The sequence below is a fragment of the Terrapene carolina genome, unplaced genomic scaffold, assembly GCF_002925995.2.
Source record: "Terrapene carolina triunguis isolate 2854851 unplaced genomic scaffold, T_m_triunguis-2.0 Scaffold194, whole genome shotgun sequence".
In the NCBI taxonomy this organism is placed as follows: Eukaryota; Metazoa; Chordata; order Testudines; family Emydidae; genus Terrapene; species Terrapene triunguis.
Window position 1 is genome coordinate 1,592,016 of NW_020664545.1, and position 25,189 is coordinate 1,617,204.

Here is a 25,189-nt window from a genome sequence, read left to right on the forward strand (position 1 = left end):
AGATGACTCCATATTAGCTCGCTTTCCATCTTTAATAAGCTCTCATATGGGTGAAATATCATTTTTCTGGCGAGGATGATATACTAATGTAATGATCTACAGCAGGATTTGGCTGGGGACACCAATTGTCTTAGTGAGGCTGCTCGTTGTCAACAAGTACCACAATGTGTGTTTCAACTGAAAGAACACAGGGCTGTTGTACAAACAGCCTGAAAAGCTGTCAGCTGCATGAACGCTCTGCCTCCATCAGTTCTGGGCTGTGTACAGTGCATTTAATACAGTCACCCAGTGCCTGATGCAAGTCCTCCCAAGACACCCCAACAAGAAGGCCATGTGAACTACAACCAAACCACAGCTCTGTGAGCGGCAGAGTTAGGTTTTCAAACAGATATTCCTGCTTATACCTTATATTCTTCAGAGCCCTGCGAAAGCTGCTTCAGCTGGGAATCTAACTGGGTGAACCGTCGAGTTATCCTCTCTATCCGGGCGTGCAAGTCTCTGTACTCATTGTACTCCGCATTGAAGTCATTCTTATAACTCTGACGCTGCTCCAAAGAGGAAATGGATGCATATTTTCTGAAGGGAACAGAGTTTAAACAGCAGTTTACAACAAATGTCTCTTTTCAAGCAGCAATGTTACTGCAGGTCAAAGCAGCAGGTCTGGCAAGTGCTTGCCTTCCAGGACAAACAGTGTTATTTGCATTGCAACAGCACCTGGACGCCTCAGTCAGCACTGGGCCCCCATTGGTCTGGGGACTGCACGAACACAGAAGGCACAGCACTTCCCATATTAAAAAAGGGGACATATCCCCTCTTCACCTTCTGAAAATACCTTGCACAAACCGAACACACAGAGTGCCCATGCATATCCAAAGGGACATCTCGTAGGTCATTTAAAAGCCATTCAGTTTAATCAAATGCAATTAACCTGACTTTCAGCAGGGCACCTTCTAACTAGTCCGATATAAGGGATCACTCTTCCCTTTTCATCTCCATGTTTGACCTCACATCTGCTTTAACAAGTTTACCATAGGTGACACCACCAATCTCTCACCTTACTCTTTGCAGCAGTGACAGGGGGGCTGGAGATCTGCCAGGCTAACACAGGTCTTGAGTGACTGAAGGAGAACAGAGTGAAGGACTCTGAACTATTACCGCTCTGTATTAAAGGGAGCCTAATTTATTAAGATGCACCACTAAAGTGACTGAATTGACATGTATGTCGTATGCAGTGTTGTGATAGCCACGTTGGTCCCAGAATGAGATACACAAGGTGGGTGAAGTAATATCGTTTATTGGACCAACTTCTGTCGGTGAGAGACAAGCGTTCCAGCTACAGAGAGCTCTTCCTCGGGGCTGGGAAAGGTGCTCCGCGTGTCCCAGCTACATATCAGTTTATTAGAGGATACGACTGTTCTCTGTGCTGCAAAGTTGTGGTTTTACTGGGCTATTGACCACCAGACTGCATAGGAGAGATGACACAAAGCGATCACTCCGTACCTGAGCTATCAATCCTCAGCCTCAACATTTTCAAAAGATGAGCCTGGGAACTTAACTTCATAAGCTGCTGGATACTAAGGCTGTGTCTACACTAGCAGTTTTGTTAGTAAAACTTTTGTCAGTCGGGGTGTGAAAAAAAAAAAAATACACCTGACTGATAAGTTTCACCGACCGGGGTGGACAGTGCTACGTCAGCAGGAGAGGCTCTCCCGCCAACACAGCTACCGCCGCTCGTTGGGGTGGTTGAATGATGCCGACAGGAGAGCTCTGTCCCGTCGGCACAGAGCGATGACGCAGGAGAGCTCACAGCAGCATAGCTGTGCTGCTGTGAGGTTTGCAGTGTAGACATAGCCTTAAAATCATGGTCTTAATAAAGACACTGGATTTATGGCTTATTACAATGACCTGTAACTACTAACCCCCCACCCCTGTTTTTGTCCTATGATACAGGGATGTTAACGGGCCACTTCACCTTGAATGGTGGAAAGCTTGTCTCTCTCATCAGCAAAAGCTGGTCCAATCAGCATTACCACCTCACCCACCTTGTCTTTCTGAATTGACACAAACTTATTGCACAAACAAGGAGGTGGCTCCAGTGATGCACCCTGGCCATCTCATCACAGCCTGACTGGTTTGATTTCTGGAAACTTAAGCCACAGTGACCTCAGGCAAAAGAAGCCACCAATATGGGTCAAGAAACCACCAAGCTAATGGTAGTTTCCACCAGCTAATAACGGTCAGTCACTGAGCTGGTCAACATCCCGGTTGGAAGAGGAAGTCAGATGCTTGCTGGAGATGAGTGTACGTTGCAAATATCTATAGTATGCATTAGTGCCATGCAATGAAAAAATGGCACTCAGATGTAAGGTTTCACATCTGTATCAGGCACATGAGGTGATGGTCAGACTACTCAATGACTCAAATATCAAACATTTAAATCAGACCCAAAGACAAGGTTGAGTATATGGCTGGCAGCTCAGGTGTTTTCTCTCTCTGGGTATAACCCCCAAGGATTCCTCACTCTAGAAAGACATGGTGGCCTATCAGAGGTAATATCTTACATGCATGCTGCACTCAAACAGTCCTCAATTCCTTCAACAGCAGTGCCAACATCCGCTCAAAGAACTCAGTTGTGAAGTCCCCTATACACCAATAAAACCACCACTTTGATTAGAGCACGGGAAACAGTCATACCCTCTAATACACCAAGCTGTGACTGGCCATTTTTGCATTGCAAGCAGAATAAAGGATGCCCTCCTCTCCACCTCTTCATGAAACACAAGGCTGCATGATCCCTGGGTACCCCAAAATGGACCCAATGAGGCTAGAAGAGGGCTGGCAGGACTACCTTGCCCGATTCAGGGGTATATGTGCCAGATCTGAGTGACATTTCACAACAGCAGAAAGTGTGGAGTTTTATTTACAAACAGATCTGGCTTGAAGCAGCCAAAAACTCAAGCGACAAAGAGTCCTGTGGCACCTTATAGACTAACAGACGTATTGGAGCATAAGCTTTCGTGGGTGAATACCCACTTCGTCAGACATCTGACTCTTTGTTGCTTTTTACAGATCCAGACTAACACGGCTACCCCTCTGATACCAAAAACTCAAGTAGAAGGGATGTGAGTTACCCATAGCAACAAGTACTGCTTAATGGGAGTCAGGGGGATTTGATTAAAAAAGGAGTCTAAGGCACCATAACCCAGGGATTACCCTTCCTATGAGGAGTAACCCGAACGGGTATTCTGAGCCTGCTAGCGTGCTGCTTTTCCCCACCTAATTCAACTATCCATTAACTTCCCATCTGGAGCCATCTTTCACTTGTGAGTAGGTCACACAACAGGTCAGATGTCACTAGAACAAAGGGAGATAGAACCTCACTGTCCTCACCACCCACACAGCAAGGATACCAGCAAAAATAAAATCTCATATCATATTCAGTCAATGACTGGACAAAGGATCTAGAGAGCCATATTTAACACTGATTGAACAAACAGGTTCCTGGCTTAAAAGTGGACTGATACTAAAATCATTAGCAATATTTGTGAACACTAAAACATTACAGATAAATACACTTAACAGCAAACATTTTAAAAAGCAGTTTCTCACTTCCCCATCAAACTCAGAGTACAGGGTTTCCCGTGCGACAAGATGATCTTTCAGATACACCCTAAGAATCCAGAGTACTGTTGGGAAAGTGACTGACTTCTGTCTAATACTGAGCAAGTTATTTCCTCTCAAGGTCTCCATCTATAAAATAGGATATTGTTTACCGACCTCCAAACGGGTTGTCAGGATTAATGTGTTTCAAGGGCTTTGACAATTAGATATTGCTATTTATGGGGTAGGTGTAATCAACCACTGCAGGGAAAACAGCCTTGAATTTGGGGGTGGAGGGGAGGAAGAACCTGCCGTAAAACGTAGTTGGAGTTTAAGGCCATACGTTTGTGAATTTGGATTCAATACCTGAGTTTGTGTTTGGTTTTTTAAATATTTTTTACAGAGTTCTAACATAGAAATCAGAAAATAACTGAGTTAGTTATGTCTTAGTCACTAGCTGGTTTTGATGGATAGTTTGGAATTGGATCCCAAGGTAATGATACAATGAAGATACTTACAATAAATAATCTGGCATTTCCGAAGTTGATGTTGGTACACTAGAATTATTGCATGTTCCATTTAAACCTGCAAAATATAAAAACCCACATTTGCATCAGCCCTACATCTTACAAAGGTATGTTTAGCTAAAGTCCAACTTCATACCCCATTTACAAAATGCATTTTCCTTGATAGAAAAGGATTTGTGGCTCTAGTTTTAACAGACCAAAGGCAGCGTGTATCAACATTATGAGATGGCTGGAATTGCAAGATTTAGCTAATATTCATCTATTTGCAAATGCGTTGAGCAGCAAAAACATCTCAATTTAACTGGTTTATAAATATTGCTGCATGCCACCCAGCAGGGATAACGTACTAATCCCAGCACTAGTGAACTGCAAAACAAATGAATGCAGTCCAGATGGGCAGATCAGAAAGTTGAGCAGAGTATAATTATTTCCCCTTCTGTTCTATGCTACATGCTTTACTGCTATTCACACTAGAGATTCCTGGAGGAAGTTTTACATGTCAGAATGGGATGAAGGGATATGTTCAACACTGCATTTAGAGATGTATGGCTTCATAAAGCAAAAGCCTGCTTTTATTCATGCATGTCTACGGAGTAGGCCATCCACACACAGAGCACAACAGGAAGCACTCCCTATTCCAGAAAGCTTTTAGCAACATGGTTGTGTCGCTACAGCCATGCCGCTAAAAGGCGTGCAGTGTGGCCGCTGTTTGTCGGCTCTCTGCCCAACAAAAAACTTCCACCCCCCCTCACAAGCAGAGTTTGCGTTGTCGGCAGAAGAGCGTTCCTGCCGACAATGCGCTGTTCATATTGGCGCTCGTCAGACCAAAACTTGTCTTTCGGGGGAGGGGGAATAACACCTCTGAAAGACAAAAGTTTTGTCGTTCAATTGCCAGGGTAGACATCACCTAAAAATCCTATAAGGTTTTCTTGGGGTAAGAGAATGGCACCAGATCTTGGTAGGCATAAGATTTAGGTCCAAGGTAGACTTGACTTCAATCTGAGCTGAACACATAACTAGCTATTCCTTTCAGGTGACAAATCTGAGGAACTGTCCCAGATTGAGGTGTCATTAGAGGTGGTTTTGGAACAAATTAATAAATTAAACAGTAATAAGTCACCAGGACCAGATAATTTTCACCTAAGAGTTGTGAAGGAACTCAAATGTGAAATTGTAGAACTACTAACTATGGTATGCAACCTACCACTTAAATCAGTCTCTGTACCAAGTAAGTGGAGGGTAGCTAATATAACACCTATTTGTAAAGAAGGCTCCAGAGGTGGTCCTAGCAATTACAGGCCGCCGATATTGTTAATTTCAGTACCAAGCAAATTGGTTGAAACTACAGTAAAGAACAGAATGATCAGACATACAGATGAACACAATTTGTTGTGGAAGAGTCAACACAGCTTTTGCAAAGGGAAATCATGCCTCACCAATCCATCAGAATTCTCTGAGGGAGACAAGAAGCATGTGGACAAGGGCAATCCAGTCAAAACAATGTACTTGGACTTTCAGAATGCCTTTGACAAGGTTCCTCAGCAAAGGCTCTTAAGCAAATCAAGCAGTCATGGGATAAGTTATCCTCTCATGGATCAGTAACTGGTCACTCAAAACTGCCCTCTGCTGTTCTTTCCCTCTGAAGCATCTGGCCACTGGCATGCGGTATGGCTATGTTCTTATGACCACCTCAGGGGAGGATACCCCATAAGCAGTGGGAAATTAACTTGAAAGGTGAGAAGTGTGCAATGCTCTGACTGGCCCTACTAGGAAGTCAGCTGCAGTCTAGAGGAAGAAGCAAGTTGCAGAGGCAAATGGGGGTGGCTTCAAAGCCACAGAACTGAGGGTGTACTCATCCTATTTTGGAGAAGTACAATGTGATTCAAAGCAAATGAGTCAGCAAAGCAAGTAGAATCTTGACTATATATTGATCTTGTAATACAGAAATGAGTTACATAGGAATGGTAGCATATTCCCCAAGACCCACATTTATAGCATCAGCTACAACTACTTTGGCGTTTTCATCCCCCCTAAAATTCCTCTGGAGTCGTTACCCCAAAGCTACGTCTGAAGTAATAAATCCAGTCCTAGGATGAGCTGCCCCAATTTTCCCTTTGAAGATACATTCCTGTCGGAGGTTGTACCAAGACTTCCCTAAGGCGAAGGAAAGCGTACCAGAAACAGGAAGGGGGCAGAAGAACTATCAGCAGGAGTTCAGCAATCTTGATTTCTGATGGTGAGCGGAGACAGTCCTCCCCACCAAATTACTTACCTACCTGAGTATGGGTTAGTGAAGTGAAGGACTATTTGGGACAAGGGTAAGAAGTAAAGCAGAGAGGAGAGAAAAATAAATCAACGGAGGTTCATTTTGCCCCTGAGTGGCACCTACTGTCTAACTCAGGAGACCCCAATGTGGTCTTCATCTCCAGCTAAAACAGAACTAGTAATAGTCTGCAAGGACAAACTCAACTTCTATACAAAGCATCTGGGAGGCGTGGAGGTGAACCTAGCTAGATTTACCCAACCAGTTACAATGCTGAATCTATGCATCACTTACTACAGTTTGTTTATGATTACTTATAATCTCCAATCACTTGGAGCACTGCTAGGAATTGCAGAAAATAAGTTACTTTAGTAATGTATAGATGATACATGTGGGACAAGTGAAGAAGAAATACCTAAGCCCAGTTCCCATTAATACAGCAACAAGTCAGAACTGCAAAACTGCTGTTTTACCACTTTTCTACCTTACTTTCTGGTTTGGGATTTTTAAAGTGTCAGTAGCTCATTAAGACAGACAGACAAAGAAAATTTTGCAATATTTTGCTACTGAACAAGAAGCGTCAGGAAAACAGCATGTATTTCCTGCATGACTTATGCCAAAAATTAAGAAGACAGTCACACAGACAAAAACAACAGGAAGAGAAGAAATTCACAGAAAAGTGAGACTCACAGTAAATAAGATCAAATAGTAAAATGAGGTTTGATGTATTAATGGAAAGCATCCTGAAGTACCAAAACCTCCCCCATTTATAATGGTCAGAACAGCCTACACGAGAGCAGTTGAAATCACTTGTCAGCAATCAGATCCTGTGTACATGAACTGCTCTGGCTAGGACGGGAAATCATGAGATTTAATATCTTCTCGATTGAGTTCACCCCATATTGAACTGGAAGTTCGTTCTCTAAAACAAGTGTGTCCCTTTATCAAAAACAGTTACATTCTGTTAAAGCCCAAATACAAGTAAAAAATAGAATGATCTCCTGTAAAAGATAAACTCTACTCAAAAGAAAGGAAGGTATATGCATTCTCATGCATCAAAGGTGGAGAGGATTTAGTGTGGTTAAAAATGGAGTTTAATTAGAAGTAATGGGGTAAAATTAAGGAAAAAGGCTGGATGTAATGTATAATTTAGTGACAGATCTATGAGCCTTGAACTACTATTTCCAATGGCTGCAGTAGAAGCAATCTCACTTGAGACATTATAGATTAGACTTGACAAAGTAGTAGCAAATAGGAAACATGACTGCACTAGCAGGTGAATGGACTAGATTAGCCAACAGATGTTTTCCCATGTAATTTCTGTGAATCTACGCAGTAAGTAATCTTTGAAACACTGTATTGGGGTTGTTTTTTCCATCCTTCCTTTTTAACACTTGAGATGTTGGTAGCTTTGTTGATCCTTGAGAAAATTAGATCAGGTAAATAACAAGATATAATAATGAACTTTATTAGCTTGAAAGCTTATACTGTCTGAGTCCTAACAACAACAGGTATCATGTTAAGTTTATCTACAGCTTCTGTTGTATCCAACATTAAAAGCCTTTGATGGGACTAGTTTTTCCATTATGGAGTTAAAATCAACACAATGATGAACAATATGAAAATGCAAATCCATTGGGAAATAGAGCGGCAGCTATAAGTAATCAGTGACAAACTGGTATTCAGACCAGAATGACGATCCATGTACTAATACAAGGCTTTTAATTGAATTAGGAGAAACTTGACACAAATCAGAAGTAGATTCCAAAACAGTATAAAATAAAAAAAATTAAACAGGAAAAACTTGATATACTCTGCACAGAAAAGCCCATATGTTGATCTAGATAGAGATAGTGAGAGAGTTTCACTAGCATACAGTCTCTGGCCTTGGATCTATAGGCAGGACACTGTTTCTGTTCTAAACCCACCATACAACCGATATTTTCCATGCAGCCATTTGTTTGTACAGGCAGACAAAGAGTTTCAGAATTCACATACCTATGACACCCTTGGAGGTATTCGTTTTTAAGCCACCTTTCTTGATTAGTTCACAGTCCTGCTTCTCCTCTTTGCATTTTTCTTCACTTTTCTCTTTTCTCTCTTTTTCTTTGTGCTTTTTGGATTTTTTCTTTGTTTTCACATACAGTGAGCTACAGTTGTGTTTGCTCGTTTGGGGACAGTCTGTTGACAAAGTATTAGTCAATCTGTCAGTTGCCTCTGGGTTCTCACAGTCTCTGCCATTGTGACTTAGGTCACTGCTGACATCAGAAAGGGGGTCATGAGGCCTTGGAAGCTCCAGAACTGGTAAGTGAGAGCCGGAGCTGACAGAATCGGCCACAGCCGACTGCACCGCAGGAGCAGGTGCATCTTTCCCGTTCGAGGAGTTCAGTTTCCCATTAAAAGTGGGCTGAGTTCTATAGGCCAAGTGAGATATCCTAGGCTTTTTGTTGGCTAGTGGATCAATGAATTCCAGAGGCTGGGATCGTTTCTGAGGACAAAGAAAAACATTCTTTTAAAGACTAACAAGACAGTGATTTCAAATCAGTCATTTGCTTTAAGTACTCTGCTTCACCAGTAGGTGGCACTGCTGTATCAATAAGCAAACAAAAGTCACTAGAAATAAAATAAAATAAAGTACTTTGGCCAGCGGCCCAATGCAGAAAAGGCATTCAATAAAGGTAATCAATAAACATTCTTGTTCTGTATATGGGGGGAAAAAAACAGATGCAGTCATATTATTACTTTCCATTCCATTAGTATCTCAGGAGGATACGAAACAGTAGCTACTAAAGTTGGACATTTCTAATATCAGTAGGTCCAGATAACTTGCATCCAAGAGTTTTCAAAGAGCTGGCTGAGGAGCTGGCTGAACCATTAAAGTTGATTTTCAATAAGTACTGGAACCTGGAGAAATTCCAGAAACCTAGAAGTAAGCTAATGTGCCGATATTTAAAAAGGGTGAAGAGGATGACCCAGATAACCTTAGGCCTGTTGGTAACATATAGGACTCAATTAAAGAATAAAAGGAGGGTAATCTAATTAATGCAGTCAATAAGGGTTAATGGAAAACAGATCTTGTGTAACCTGATATCTTTTTCTGATGAAATTACAAGTTTAGTGAATAAAGGTGATAGTGTTGATGAGACTTCTGCAAGGTGTTTGACTTGGAACTGCATGACATTTTGATTAATAACCACAACGATGTAAAATTAATGTAGCACACATTAAGTGGATTAAAAGATAGCTAACAGATGGGTCTCAAAATGTAATTGTAAACCGGGAATCATCTAGCACAGGGGTCGGCAACCTTTCAGTGCCGAGTCTTCATTTATTCACTCTAATTTAAGGTTTTGCGTGCCAGTAATATATTTTAACGATTTTAGAAGGTCTCTTTTTATAAGTCTATAATATATAACTAAACTATTGTTGTATGTAAAGTAAATAAGGTTTTTAAAATGTTTAAGAAACTTCATTTAAAATTAAATTAAAATGCAGAGCCCCCCGGACCGGTGCCAGGACCTGGGCAGTGTGAGTGCCACTGAAAATCAGCTCGCGTGCTGCCTTCGGCACACGTGCCATAGATTGCCTACCCCTGATCTAGCAGCTGTGTCTCAGTGGGTTACCACAGGGATCAGTTCTTGGCTTGATGCTATTTAACATTTTTATTAATGACCTGGATAGACACAAGGAGCTCATTCTATTTAGCTTAACACAAAAGTTAAGGGATGACTTGATTACAGTCTACAAGTCCCTGCATGCGGAACAAACATTTAATATTGGGCTCCTCAATCTAGCAAAGACAGGTCTAACATGATCCACTGGCTGGAAGCTGAAGCGAAACAAATTCAGACTGGAAATAAGGCATACATTTTTAACAGTGAAAGTAATTAACCAGGCTCGTGGGGGATGCTTCATCACTGGCAATGTTTAAATCCAGATTGGATGTTTTTCTACGAGCTCGGCTCTAGGAATTATTTTGGGGCAGGTCTCTGGCCTATGTGATACAGGAGGTCAGACCAGATGATCACAATGGACCCTTCTAGCCTTAGAATCTATGAATCCAATGCAAATCCACCACGCTGTCTCACCGGAGACCCCAGAGAGGACACAAGCTTGTGACTTAGAGTATAAGCTGCCAGCCCTCAATCCAATACAAGGAGAAACCGGATTCTGCTACCCAAGCAGCTAATTCTCTTAGAGACCCTAACGATAACTGCACAGCCACACAAAAAGGAGCGGGAGTGCTACACAGGACTAGAAGGCCCTTGGCCCAGAGAGGCTGTATGAGCAAGTGGATAGAGAAAGCTGTAAGGGGTCAGGTCCTAAAAAGTAATTACTGGTACTACTCTGCTCTCTTTGTCTCCTGTAGAAGCCCAAACCAACCCCCGTCAGTCTCTTTCCAACTTCTTTGTTTCAAATTTCTCCCGGTGGGAGCAAAGCTACCCCCATGCAAGGGGTAATGGAAGAACACTAACAAAACAGAGGGCTGCAATCTCTTCTGTCTGGAGAGCATTTCCAATAAGTATTTGCCAAAGATGCTGCATTTGCAAAACACCTACGTAGGATAATGGCAAAGGAGGAAGTATATTCAGTGGTTAGAGCTCCAAGAGTCAGGATTTCTGGATACTACTCCAGACTGATACTGACTTACTCTGTGGCCTTTGGTTAGTCACTTGAACTTTGTGCCTCAGTCTCTTCCCCTATAAAATAGGGGTAATATCCTTCCCCACCTCAAAGGGATTCGAGGAAGGCGAAGTGGGCCCAAGGCTGAATGTTTGTAAAGAGCTGTGAGTTCACAGTACGAAAGATACTAGAGAAATGCTGAAACTTAGGCACTTAATCTTAACCACTACTGACATATGGAAAACTCCTGGCAGGCTGGAAGTAGAGAGAAGGCAGGAATTTTCCCACTTGCCCTTTCAGACCTATTGGGATGGAGTTCTGAAGATAATGCTTTGAGAAAATGCTTTTCAGTGATAAATCCACTGCTGATGGATGAGGGTAACTAACCACATCTGCATCTTAAATCAGGTGGCTGTTGGGGGGTCACAGGTTAGCTTAGGAGGAGTTACACTGTGAAAGAACCTTTCTTCAGTCAATGTACAAAAAGCGTAGCTTGGAGCCAGAAGCTATGGCTGCCAGCCCAAATCCAGTTTCGGAGGCAGCCAAATTACCTTGGATAGCCTTCAGTACCACAGTGTACATTTGCCTTGCTGCAAAAGGCTGCACCGAGTCTGAGGCAGGATTATTTAGCACCTACTGGAATACTGGGGATAGTTTTGATTGTCCTTACTGTCTCAGACAGCATTGTTGTGTTTGCAAGTGGAATTTTTGTTCCCTCAAAGCGCATTTGGAATCTCAGTTCCTTTGATGGAAATCATCCGATTAGCTTTCTTCTTCCAGTTAATTCCCCGCATTTGCCAACTCGCAAAGGCCCAAGAATGCGTGGTGACAGGAAGTCCTGCTTTCCAGACTAGTTACAATCAGAAGGGATGTGGAGAGGAAATATGCACTCTGCCAAGGATTTATGGGGCAACCACATCACTTCCTCAATGTCTCCTGGTGGCTTTTCAATACTGTTACCACCTCTTTGCTACAAGGTGCAGGGGCTGGGCAGACAGAGGGAGGGATGATGAAGACGACTACAAGCAACCCCCAATAAGTGTGCCCCACACATTCTGGTGCCTGCAGATCCTGACAGATGAAAACAAACCAAATAAAGAATGGCCAATTTTTACTCACCTTAAACTAAGTCCTGTATTATTGCTAACACCAACATCACCTTGATTTTCTTGGATGAAACATACTAAATACTCATATTTTAGAAAAAGTTCAATTTGAGAATGAGGTACACAGCAAGCACAGTGAAAGTCCCAGAGTGTGCTGCAGCAGTCTCGACATGGGACGTTACTGAGCAGCAAGATGGTGCACTACAGATTCACACCTTGACTTGCCACATAGTAGTTTGCATGTAGACAAGCCCTTAGTTGTGCTTGGGAGCTGGTTGTTACTGGCTGGCTCTAAATTATTGGTAAACACTTTTGAAATTTTTGAAAATTAAGTCCCAGAGAAGCAGAAGTGCCACAGGATTTCAATAAGCATTCCAAAGCATTTAAGAGGCGAGGTTAAGAATCTTACAGACTGCTGGCTGCTGAACCACACAGACCGACAGCACAGCATCTTGGGAGGGGAACTGGATTCATGTGCGGCTCACAATAATGCTCTAACTTTGTACAAAGTTTTATAATCTTCACCACCCTTGTGCAGTAATGATGTCCAGTTTTACAAATGGGCAAGCAGAGGCTGAACCACCTCCCCAAAGCCCAACACTGAGCCAGTCATTGGGTTTAGACTGTGGTGGCTCCAGGCTCTGGGCCCTGTGCTAATCACCAGACACCAAGCTACCCCACATACTAGCCCCGGCAGTTCACCCACCTACCTGAGGAGGGGAAGAGGAGTTCACGTTGTCTTTTGGGGGACTCAAGGAAGGAGTGTCTCCCACAAAACTGCTAACATTCTGGGGCTGAGAGAGTTTCCTGAAAAACAGAATGTATGGTGGTTTAGACCCTGTACCTGAGGGACAACAAAGCATCAGGTGTCATTGAAGACCCTCTTCTAGCATGAGAGGATCATCTGAAAGTTATTCAGTAAATCTGCACCCATAGGAAAGCTAATGTTTGATAATCCCGTGCAATGCCTGGAGGTCTAGTGGCAAAAGTAGTTGCAAGCTCTAAGGGCCAGTGGGGACTTTAGCATTCCAACTCCGACAAATTCTGTAAGCAGCAATAGCTGGTGTGGGAGAAAGCCCTCCTTAACTCAGGGACAGCGGCTACTCTGCCCTTACAAAGGGAAAGGGAGATTCCCAGACGAGTCAAATCTCTTGGAAAGGAAACGAAGTTCAAGACATACAAAACTTTGCCCAGTAAAATACTGAGGGCACCAAAATATTGGAGGAATCTCCCTCTTTCCCCACCATTGGTGTATTCATCATGAGATAACAGGCCCATGTAGTGCCTCCAAGGGTTGAGTCAATAGAGCAGTGAGTACCCCTGCCTGAGAGACTGGGGTCAGCATTACCTGACGGGGAGGTAGCTTATTTTCTACACACTTACCCTTCGGCTTGTTTTCCCTGATGCCTAGACCTAAATATTGCTACTGTAGAAATTCATTCTACTCTAACAAAATTATTCCTGAGGCATGTCAGATAAAACATTTATATTAAAACTAAAAAGTCAAGTGACTGTACTGGATGGCCACAGTGTTCTAGCCAGTGCTTGACGACTGATGGATGCCCTTTAGTAATCAGAATTCGTTTAGATTCTCACTGACTTTTCAATCGTTTTTCAGTCTTGTAGGGTTAAGGTTGTCTTACAAAACATTAATCAAAGCAGAGACATTCTTACTGGGTCCCTGCTTTGAAGGTAAGTTCAAATGTTAAATGGAGTAAATATCTCCCCATGAGGAGAGCATTTTAGTCCACAGAGGGTGGGACAATTATCCCTTACAAGTGAACCATTGGAGTGGTAAGGGGGAGAAGAGTGGCATCTCTGACAAGAACCTCATTGGTCTGTTATGCACCAGGCACATTTAAGGCTCCATAATAAATACCCTTTAAACTTGCACCTCCCAGACGATTGCTCCAAGTGCTACACTTACAGTATTGTCTCAAATAAAATGGCAACCTCTTGCATCAAAACAAGATACTACAGTTCACTTTGATTACTAAATCCATCCACCTTCTTTTAAGTATCAATCTTATTTTTCTATGCAGTTCCATAGCGACCAGAGTAAGTTTCAGAGAACATTAACTTTGCCCGGGGACTTTTCCAGCATGAGTCAGAGAACCCATGTCTTAAATCACTCAGGAAATAAATGTCTTCTACTGAATCAGGTTGCATCTGTAAAGAAGTTAACTCTGAAGAGGATTTAGAGCAACAAAGAAGGTTTTACTGTAGCAGTTCTACAACCCACATGCCCATGTTAAGTATCCAAGATCTAAGTTCTCCCATAAAATGATTCAGTACATAGTTTTAAATTGAAGAATGTTATTTTTTTAACTTAAGTTATTTATTTATTTTGCAAATTCGGAAGACTACTACAGAGATATCTGCAAAATTTCAGAGGAACTTGTTTCTTTCCCTAACCTGAAGCTTTGATTACACTTCAGCAATACTTCAGCAGTTAATTTCCATGTTTAAAGCCACATTCTCTTAATTAAGAGATTTAAACTAAATGAAGTGACAATATAAACCAAACAACCATGCCTCAATGGTAATGGTCATCTCAAGAAACATGCTTGAGTGGACAGTAATTTGTACACCTATGAAGGGGACTAGCGGCAATGCATATAGATTACAATCATGTTCTCTGTATGTGTATATAGATCTCCTCACTATATGTTCCATTCTATGCATCTGATGAAGTGGGCTGTAGCCCACAAAAGCTTATGCTCAAATAAATTTGTTAGTCTCTAAGGTGCCACAAGTACTCCTCGTTCTTTTTGTGGATACAGACTAACACGGCTGCTACTCTGAAATCTTTTTAAAGTCAGTTTCTCATTGACTAGCCTCAAGTAGGACGAATTCACCTCCTAAACTAGTTAACAAAAGCAATTCCAGAACACCTCTCTTTACTGAAACGAAAGGTATTCAAAAGGGATAAAGCCACTGAATCCAATGCACAGTATAAGTTGCGAACACTCAGGCCTGCCTACAGTTAAAACTGAGGCTAACACAGTTACCTGCTTAGGGCCAGGGGTGTGAAGAATTTGCACCTAAGCACCGGAGCTATGCCAACTTAATCCAGTGTAGACACAGTTAGGTCGGCAGAAGAATGCTTCCTAGACCTAGCTACCGTTGCTTGGGGAAGTGGAGTTCCTAGAGAGACAGACAGGCCCCTCTCATTGCTATAGTCTGCATCTACACTAGTGCTTCCTGCAGCATAGCTGTCGTGCCATTGCTATGCCGCTCTAGGGCCCAGAGCATAGACATGGTCTTCAAAGACTGCGCTACAGCACAGCAGGGAGGCTGGAAAAAGCAAATCAACCCAACATTAATTTTGTTAGAAACAATTTAAAATGTCTAAAGCTGGGTTATTAAAGCAATTCCTAATCCATCCCAAGTGTTTCGTGAGCATAAAAACAAGGAGCTAGAGTGGTGTCAAAGGATATTTAACAGTTGGACAGAACTAAGCAGCAACTGAGGCTACCATGGCAAAACTATGTAAAACCCTGCATCTGGTGTCCGTGCTCTTTGAGAGTGTTTTTCTACCAGCTTCAACTCTACATGTTTTTTCCATTTTGTAGTCTCATTACCTGCATTGGCTGAGCAGGTCTTTGTTTGTACAGTTGAATACATCCTTTCCAGGGTCTATTTTTAGATCTCTGCATAACTGAATGCCACAATTCGAGAAAAGCAGTAAACACTTCTCTACTAGGAAGAATCAACTTTTTTTTTTTTTTAAAGCCATACAGACTGTGTGGATAGTTGTAATTTTCCATTTAACTATAATTCAGCGTGAAGGATGTTTAAATTGGTTACAACACATCAGTTTGAGTTTTCCTAAGTATGCCAAAGAACATTTAGTGTTACAGACTTTGTTGGTTTAAAAAGTCTCATCTTCAAGCCAAACTGTGCTTTCAAACCATGGAAACTGTTCAAACAAAAAGCTGTATTTTATATTAACCAAAATCACAACAGAAATAAGTCTCAGAACGAGTCCAAATCAAGTCTCTACCTGCACAACAAACAGTACAGACTGAGAAAAACATGCAGAAACCAGAAGTGGGACTATAAACCTGTAGAACAGAGTAGAGTCCCCTGAAAGATCTGTCGGGCTCGTTGTAAATTTAAGGGGTATAGCTGCAAAGTACAGGTAGGATGAGAGTCTCTTCTGGGAACTCCCAGACTGAGGGAGACTTTCAATTCTAGGGACAAGTACCTGATGAAGTGGACAGATTCTAACAGTCTGCTTACTGCCCTCCCCCAGCAATAAACAGGCTTTCACTCTTTCTGCCTGCCAAACAGAGGTTCCAATCCCACAGGCTTTAATGAGGCAAAACTCAAAGGCCTGAAAAAACAGCTGGAAACAGAGAAGCCATCCTAGCTGGCTCTATGAGGGGCTGCTAGTAAATAGGGAAATGTACAAGGTAAGAGGCTTCTGTCCAGGTGGACACCTGGGCAGTGAAGGCTAGGTAAATGGGAAGGGGGGGGATGGCTGCCATATGCAGAGCTATATTGCTTTGTTTGCTTTAATCTCCATCCACATGAGGTTTAATGTGATTGATCCTGAGTCACAGTTAACCCTGGGGTGACCCTAGGTTACCTGGCACAAACTGTAGCACAGCAGACACACAATTGAGAGACTTGTGTTTGGACACAAAGTGTGTTAAATTGTTCTAGGTGGAACAATCTATGTTAAACACGACCAAAACCTGTACACATAGATACGGCTCAAGAGGATTAAAATAGAAGCTGCCATAAAAAGACATAGCCACTAATGGGAGGGGAATGTCCAGAAAGAGCAGGGAACACAGTAGCCGAGCAGCATGCTCAGGGCAGAAGGCGGAAATCACATCGTTGGATAACCTGTCCTCAGGAGAAGGGACTAACAGAAGTCTGTGCACAGAGGACAGCAAGGCAACAAAGTGACATGTAAGGGGAGAGGCAGAGAAGGAGAGGGGACATTAAATGAAGAGCCAAATTTGATGGAGAACTACATATCCTCACTAACTAAATTCTGTTCCAGAGTTTAAACAATCGTTAACTTCCCATCTAAGGAATGACCTTTTCTTTCCTCCCATATTTTTCCTGTGGCTTGCATTTTCATTTGTTAAGAATACAGTGACATGTAACTTGTGAAATTCCTAAGTTTAATAGAGACTGCATACAGTTTTGATGCTCTTGGGCACATTCACCAGCCAAATTTAGTAGCAGACTCAATAGCTTGCATGTTAGAATCAAATATTTGACACTATGGACCAGATCTGCTTGACGTAGTTCTATTGACTTCACTGAGCTCCCCTGATTTACACCAGCTGATCTGGCTCACTATTTATAGGCACAAATTAGTAGATTAGTAAGAGATTCAGCTAGCAGATGACATCACAAAAAGTGTGGAATAATTACCGAACAAGTATCCTCTTCAGTAACTGCTGATCTCCTTCCGAGTAGCCAGGCCAATCTTTCTGTACATCTTTGTACATACAATCTTTCAATGTATAAGTGCTGTCCTTGGCACTCAGATTTGCCACCTGAAATAGAAAAGTAATTTGTGAAAAACCATTAGGGTTTCGCTTTCACACATTTTTACAAAAAAATCTGGATGCAAAGCTGCAGCAGATTTACTGAACCAGTTCTACTCATAAGTGTCAATAAGCATCAGGATTAATATTTGCTTCCAAATTATTTATCCAACTGTCTGTTTTGTGTACAGTGGCAGCACAATATTATTAGCACCTAGGAGCCCCAGCAAATGTTCATTTATTAAATACATATCAAATTATACTGAGATGCAAGTACAAAAAAATAAGGAGACTACAAATGGCCATTCAATACGGACACAAAATAATCTGGGGCTGCTCCAACGTGAGCTAAGGGAAACATCTGGAAATAAACCCTGCTGGGAACAGGCAGACAATTTATCAAGGCTGTCCAACACCTAAGATGAAGCTGCATATTAACTGATATACAAACTGTTATGGTGACAGCTTTGTTCACAGCTGTCTGAAGACAAAGTTTCCCACTGTAGAGAGGAGTAATTAAAAACAGAAAAGATGTAATAGTCTGGAAGGGCAGGAGAAAGAATGCTTCCCTCGATACTTCAGGGTCCTCGCAATGTGGTTTTATGGCATATACTTCTAGTTAAAGTGACCTGCTTAGTTTTATGGGAGAAGAAGAAGCGGTCATGTTGACAGCTACTACGAGGAGAGAAAGCAAAACCTACCATTAATAACTTGTACTCCAGAGTTTAACAAAATAATCACCTCACCCAATAATCATATTCTGTAACTAATACAGCACATGACCTTGGGAAGCTTTTTGCATTTTGACAGAACCTACCACTGAGAGATTTCCTATACACAGAGACCATTCGAGGCCTAATGAGGAACTCTGTTGGAGCCAACAGAAACATGTCAGCATGGAAACAACTTTGGTTTCCCCCCTGTAATTCATCTTTCACTAGTCAGACTGAAATTTAAACTCTCAGCTGCAATTACCTTCTCATCTGAAAAATACAAGGTTCATAGAAATTTATTAGTAACGCTTACACATCCAGGGATCATGCCTTTGTAAATACTCTACATGTCTCTACAGCCTGTCAGAGGACTGCAAAGCACTTTCCAAAGCAACAGTCAAGGATCACAGTTCACTTATGGGATGAAGTATTAGGCTCACTTTTACAGAAAGGGAAACTGAGGCACATATGTTAAGTACTTGTGCAATGTCATGTTTACAAATAGGCAAAGACAGGAAAGAAGTTTCAAATTCCATGGGTTCTTAGTTCCCTGTTCTAAAATAGGCTGCACTTTAAATTTGGACATGTTCTCTTAGTTTGTCAGTGGAGATACTATTTATCAGTTTGAGATTAAACATGTTTTCTAGGGTTTACAGAGCTCAGTAGAAGCAGTTACATTTTAGGTTGTCTTTATGGATTGTAAATCATCTTGACAGCACACTGTATGAAATGTGCTATTAGATTATCCTCACAAAACGATAAATTACCCCCATAAAAAACAGAAAGTGAAGGAGCAGGAAAGATGACATCTAACAAGAAACACTATGTGACAATCTCATCTAAAGTTCTAGTCAAGGACTGAATATTGCACGTTTTGCAGATGAGAGATAAACATACAACTGTCAGTTTACATGACAAATATTTTGTTTTTCCTTTCAGTTATCAATGTTCCAAAATCCTGAGCCAAGCAAAAGATGAATTACAATGTATGTTACATTTAAATCACACAGTAATGTCCAATATGAAAAAAATAAGGGAAACAAAAAGCCAGTTTCTGCTTCACAAACTCCCCCAAAATATCTTCTATCAATACCCAGATCATTTTTCCCTGTTGCACCAACAGCGTGCCAGGTACTGTACAGACAGGCCCTGCTCAGAAGGTTTTATAATCTACTCAGAAAAAGTTCTCAGGATTTTTTTAATTGCTTTCCACATCAGCAAGTCCGTGGAACACCGCAGCTCCTGGGACCTGCACGCTCCATTCCCCCAGTAGTATCTTTTGAGAAATTAGACTGTACACTCAATACTATCACAGTCCTGTGTAGATAAAACAGCATCATGAACTGACACCCAGACACATTTGGGCAAGAAGTTAACACAGCCTGTGTTCTGTAGCTTATCTGTGTTTGCTTGAGGATGGGAGCACCACTGCTGCTGAGAGGTAATAAATTTACAAGTGATAAATTTCCAGCCAAGCCAGAGTTATCCTAATCATGTTAGTAGTGTTGTGACTACTATACATAGTAGCAACCTGCTAGAGGTTTGTGACATTATTAGTAAAAGATTACAGCAGACACTGTTCATTGAAGTTACACAACATTAAGACATTCAGGAGGTTAAAAAGAACTCAGAATGGTACTGAACATTGAGGCAGTAGTTCTAGTGGATTAAAATCCAGACTGAGAACCAGTAATGCCAGAGTTACAATCCTAATTTGGCTAATAACTTGCTGTATGCCCTTGGACAAGCGACTTCACCTCTCTGTCTCAATCTCACCAGCTACAGATGAAGGTTAACAATTCCAATACCTAAATGACAGGGATGTTGTGGGGTTTAATTAAATGTTGGTAATGTGCTCTGAAAATGTAAATACTATAAAAGCAGTAAAGATAATTATTACAAATGGCACATTCAGCTAGCACAAATAAAGTCGGAGTATTCAGGCTGGTATTACTGAATTGGTACAACTGGAAGACAAGCATTAACGTCTGGCATACATGAGAACACGTCTAGCAAGAAGCTGCATGATCTTCAGAGTTAAACAATTTAATACATTTCTTTAGCAGTAAAGGCATGATTTGAGAGAAGCTGGGGGACACAGTGAGCAGGGAATATATTTTCTCTTTTGGATGGAAAATACTGCATATGCCAATTTATTGACGTTATTGTTTTGGATGTATTATGAACACCTCTGAACCCTATCGACCATAGTTCATATCAATTCATACTCAAGTGTTACATGTTTGCCACAAAGCCTTAAAAACAAGGAGAGGTCACAGTTTGGTATTAAATAGCCAATATACTGCAGTGCAATTTGAAAGTGTGGAAGTGACCAAAATGTCTGTCCTAATTCGGTAGATAATTTATACAAATTGGTTATAAACCCCTGAAAGTGAAAATGTTGAGGGGCTGCTAATGTCTCTCTAGAAAAGCCAATGTAACACCGCAACCTATCCCTTAGTCGATTCTTACCGGGCTCGGCCATTAAAGAAAATTAATCTATGGATCACATTAAAGCTGCAGTTTAAATATGGACTAAGAAAATCTGCCAACATTATGACACCACATGTGTCTTAATGATTTAGGCAAACTAACCTGTTGCAGGAGGCTGTCCAGCAAATCCTTGTCCTGCTGAGAAAGTCCATCCTTTTGCAATCTGAGAATAAGTTCAGGTTTCTTATAAGGCTTTAGTGCCAATAAGTGCACAACCCTATCTTTGAAGGGTCTCTGAGAAATTGCACTATTGCCTCTCTTTATTGCACTAGCGAGGTTGACTGGTGTTGGCCGTTTCCTAGCGGGAACAGCATCGGAAGCTCCTGGTGCAGGCTTACGAAACTGAACCTTTTTACCTAAAATGAGATGAAAACGTAGTGAACTGCAGGAGTCACCTTGCAAAGTCCAGTGTTTTGCCAATGTGCACATGTACATCATAAACTCCACCATGAAGCCCTGACAGACAACAATGGAAGACTCAAATACACACACTCCTGTGCCAATGAAAGTCCGGGACAAACATTCTGTGAAACCTAAGAAGATTTAATCCAAGCGTGTAAAAAGTAACTAAGTCCAAAGCAGCGTCATCACACATGGGGAACATGGCTATTATTGTTCGACAAGTTTGTAGCCTTCAATTCTCTGCTCACCAGTCCTTCCTTCTTCACAATGTTCTACATCCTCTACTTAGTCCAGCCAGATTTTTCCTGTGAAAAGCAAAGTCCCACAATTGCAATGTACTGCAGCGCTGCAATACAGAGGGATAAGAGCAGAACTGGTCAATGGGAGGCCTCCCCGCTGCTGATCTCAGCAAAACTCTTCTCCAGCAAATGTTTCTGTTTTTAGAACAATAGGAACTTTATGGGTCTGGTTCCACAAGCCCTCCCCCGAGAGCAAATACAAGGACATGAACGGGGTCTAGATGACTAGACTAGACTAGCATGCATCATAACGACTATTTAATATGACGTTTCTATTTAAGTAATAACTTTCCGCCTCTTAATGAGCATTTGTGTACACTTGAGAACTGTAAAATAGTTTTTAACATTCAGTTCAAATCCCCCAGGAAAACTTCCTCAATTCCTTTTTGGGAGTTTTGTTTCTATCTATTTCCTTTTGATTATACCCTCTGGGCTTAAGTTTTTCCAGCTACCACATAAAGCCTGAATTTTTTTTAAACTAGAAACCGTTTTCATGTGACGCAGAGACAAACTGCATCGTTTGCTGGAAGATCAGTCACCTCCTTTTAAAAAAAACCTGGGTTGTTTCCATATGGAAAACAAGAGCTTTCTTAATGAAAAGCCAGATTCTATTACTAATTATAAATGTGCCCCCATGACAGAGAATACAGTCTATAGAAAAGAAAACTAGATAGCCAAAACCAGAGGCAAAAGTCTTCATATTTTGCACAGTTTTATAGAAGCCATTAAAAAAATTAACAGCCATTTTAGTTCAAGCAAACAGAGTGATCTGATCGGGCATAAATGAAATCCAGCTATTTATTCTGACAATTTTTGGAGATCTTATTTCAGCATGGCAGTTTTCTCTGCTTAGGAAACAATGTTTTCAACTGAGTCATCTGAAGATGCTGCTGACTGTGTGCAATGTTTGTTTATTCTACTGAAATGTAGGTTGCATAATTTTTTTAAGTCATCATTTCCTGGGTTCTGATTACACACATTGATGCAAGTCAATAAAGGCTGTTCCACTGGTGAGGTTGAGTGAAGATAAAAAGGGAGAGAACAGAAAAGTCCACACATGTTGTTAAGCATCCAGAAGTTCAGAGGTCTAACAGGATCTAATTACTAGAAATAGGATAAGAAATGTCACAAGAACAGACTCGTCAGGTTTCTAGAGCTTGCTTGTTTTTTTGCCAGGAATCAAACACCAGAAATATGTTTTTTGTAGCGTTTCCATTTACAGCTGGAACCAAGAGGTGGAGAGATACACACAAAATATACTTGATGTTAAACCAAACCCTTTTTAACCTCAACAAGCGTTCTGTTCAAGGGTCAGGCTTATCCAGACTGCTCTAATTTTCACACTTAATGAAGAAACTCTAACTTCTTCATAGCAATCAGGTTGAGCTGCCCGAAATCGCTACATATACATCTCATATAAACATTAATTTAAAAAAAAAAAATCAGCTTTCCCTCCTCTTAGATCATATAAAGTCAACAAGTCACATACATGCTTGAGGAGCCTGTAAGTCAGATGCAATGTGCACCTTAAAAGATGAGGCTACTCTGAATACGCATCTTTAACCCTAGGCTGGAGAGCAGGACCCCGGACCCCTCTTCCCTCCCTTTCCTTGAATAAACCTAACTACTGTGCTCCCAGTCCCCTCCTCCCCCCCCCCCCCCCACCCCAGACATTTTGACACCAAAGTCTCAGCTTACACCGTAAGCCCCACCTCCACCCCCACCCTTGTGTGGCTCTGTCTTCATTTTATAAAGGGAAAAGTTTAGTAAGAATTTTTAAATTTAAGTTTTATTATCCTTTCTTTCTGGGAAGCTGTTTGCTCATGAGCCTGACAACTGTATCCCTTTACTCTAATGGTTTTTCAAATATGAAGAGTTAAACAAAATTATTTTCTAGAGGACAGGAAATCAATGAATTTCCTTCCTGATTACTATCTTACTTCTCAGCTTTGAGCACTTGGCTGATAAAACTATGAGTGAAGGTCAATTCTCCATTCTGCAACTCACCGTTCTGTTCATAGACATCCTCTGTGAGGAAACAAGTCATCAGATCACATGAGCTGGGAGAAGAAAAACCAACTGACTCATAAAAACTGAGACTGGGTCTTCTGGGTTGCACTAATTGTTCATGTTTTTGGCAGGGGATAGGGATCTGAGTCCAAAGAAAGCACCTCCCCACTCTAGTTTGGAACCCACTGATATTTGTCCCCTCTCGCTCTTCCTTCCTAGTAGAGATTCTACCTTTCAGCTTGTAAGGTGCAACAGTTTCTTTCATGGCTGCAATTAACACCACTACCTTAATCCCTTTGTTGGTGAATACTAGTTCAGTCCCCAGATGACATTTAATGGCTTTCCTTTCAGTGCAGATGCACTCCAGGTATGTAGAATAGGACGGGTGGGTCATGGGTTGTGTACCTGGTCAGTCGGCCAGTACAGAAGTACTTTTTGTGAAGCAGTACAACGATTTGGTCCCGGTAACAGAAATAAACAAAGACTCTCAAAAAGCAAACTATGTGAGGCCAATCCTCAGCTGCCATCTAGGAACAGAACGGTCACTGAGTATCTGACCCCTAGCTCTGCTATGCTCAGCATCTTTACTCTAGAGACGTTACCAGACCCTCATCAGACACTACCAGATACCGTTTAAAAGAAGATTTGTGAAGATGTCCGATTTGGCCAACAAACCACTTACAGTCAAGCCATGAATAGCCCAGACAAACACTAACAGATGTCTCCTAAGTGGGAACCAGGTACAGCTCCAACAATCAAGTTGCTTCTTACCTACATATCTCCCGCCGGGTTTAATAACTATTGCACTTCGGCTGCGCGTTTCCTCCTCAGCTTGTGCCATGCTCTGCCTTGCCTTCTGGTAGGAATCATCAGTAGCGCACACAGTGATTTTATCCTGTATGCTTCCAAGACAATCCAGATGGATATTACCATTGCTGTAAAAAATAAATGATATCATCAGATATTCCTAGGATTAACATACATTTCGCTGTTGGCCTAGTAAGTGAGCCATGGAGAGACCTGAAGTTACCTGAAAGCAGCTGTGCTCATCATGGCCTTTTGGTAAATGTCAGTTCCTTATGTAACAAGCCATACCAACATTTTTCTATATATGCAGGGGGAAAAAAAACCTGCTAGCGAGCTAAATCAGTTTATTATATCAGATTCCTGCCAGCAGGTTATTACAGAAATAATTACACTCACATGGCTACGCTTCATCTAAACAGCTCAGACTCTTTTACAAATATGAATAAAGCCTAATATCCCTGTAAGACGACATCTTCATTTGCCATGTGGTGAAGCTGAGGCTCAGTGGTTAAATTGACCTGCGCAAAGTCACACAGGAAATCTGTGGGAGAGCCAGGAATAGAATCCAGATCTCCCAGCTTCAAGTCCTATGTCTTAACCACTAGACTATCCTTCCTCCACAGTGGATTTCTGCAAAATGGGTTCAAGAGAAAAACTTGCTACTCTCCAGCAGCCACTGAGCAGCAAGCTGTTTCTAAAGAGCTGAACCCTGCCAGAATAGTAAGAATGGAAAATTCAATGCAATGGTCTGTGATGCAAGCACATCAGGACTAGTGGATGCCTGAGCTTTCCAAGCCACTGCAGAATTAGGAACCTTTTCCTGTGTTCAATAT

The 25,189-nt window shown here is 41.6% G+C and overlaps 1 protein-coding gene across 1 annotated transcript in view; it reads right to left on the minus strand.

Annotated features, from left to right (window-relative positions):
* The window catches only part of ELL (elongation factor for RNA polymerase II), an 80,178-nt gene that overhangs the window by 4,917 nt on the left and 50,072 nt on the right, over positions 1-25,189 (minus strand). The window contains exons 4-10 of the mRNA XM_024209815.3: positions 24,321-24,484; positions 20,941-21,194; positions 17,517-17,641; positions 12,830-12,926; positions 8,389-8,878; positions 4,119-4,185; positions 405-576 (exon numbers count right to left, since the gene is read on the minus strand). Of these exons, the coding sequence (XP_024065583.1) occupies positions 405-576; positions 4,119-4,185; positions 8,389-8,878; positions 12,830-12,926; positions 17,517-17,641; positions 20,941-21,194; positions 24,321-24,484 (1,369 nt within the window). The remainder of the gene's footprint in view (positions 1-404; positions 577-4,118; positions 4,186-8,388; positions 8,879-12,829; positions 12,927-17,516; positions 17,642-20,940; positions 21,195-24,320; positions 24,485-25,189) is intronic.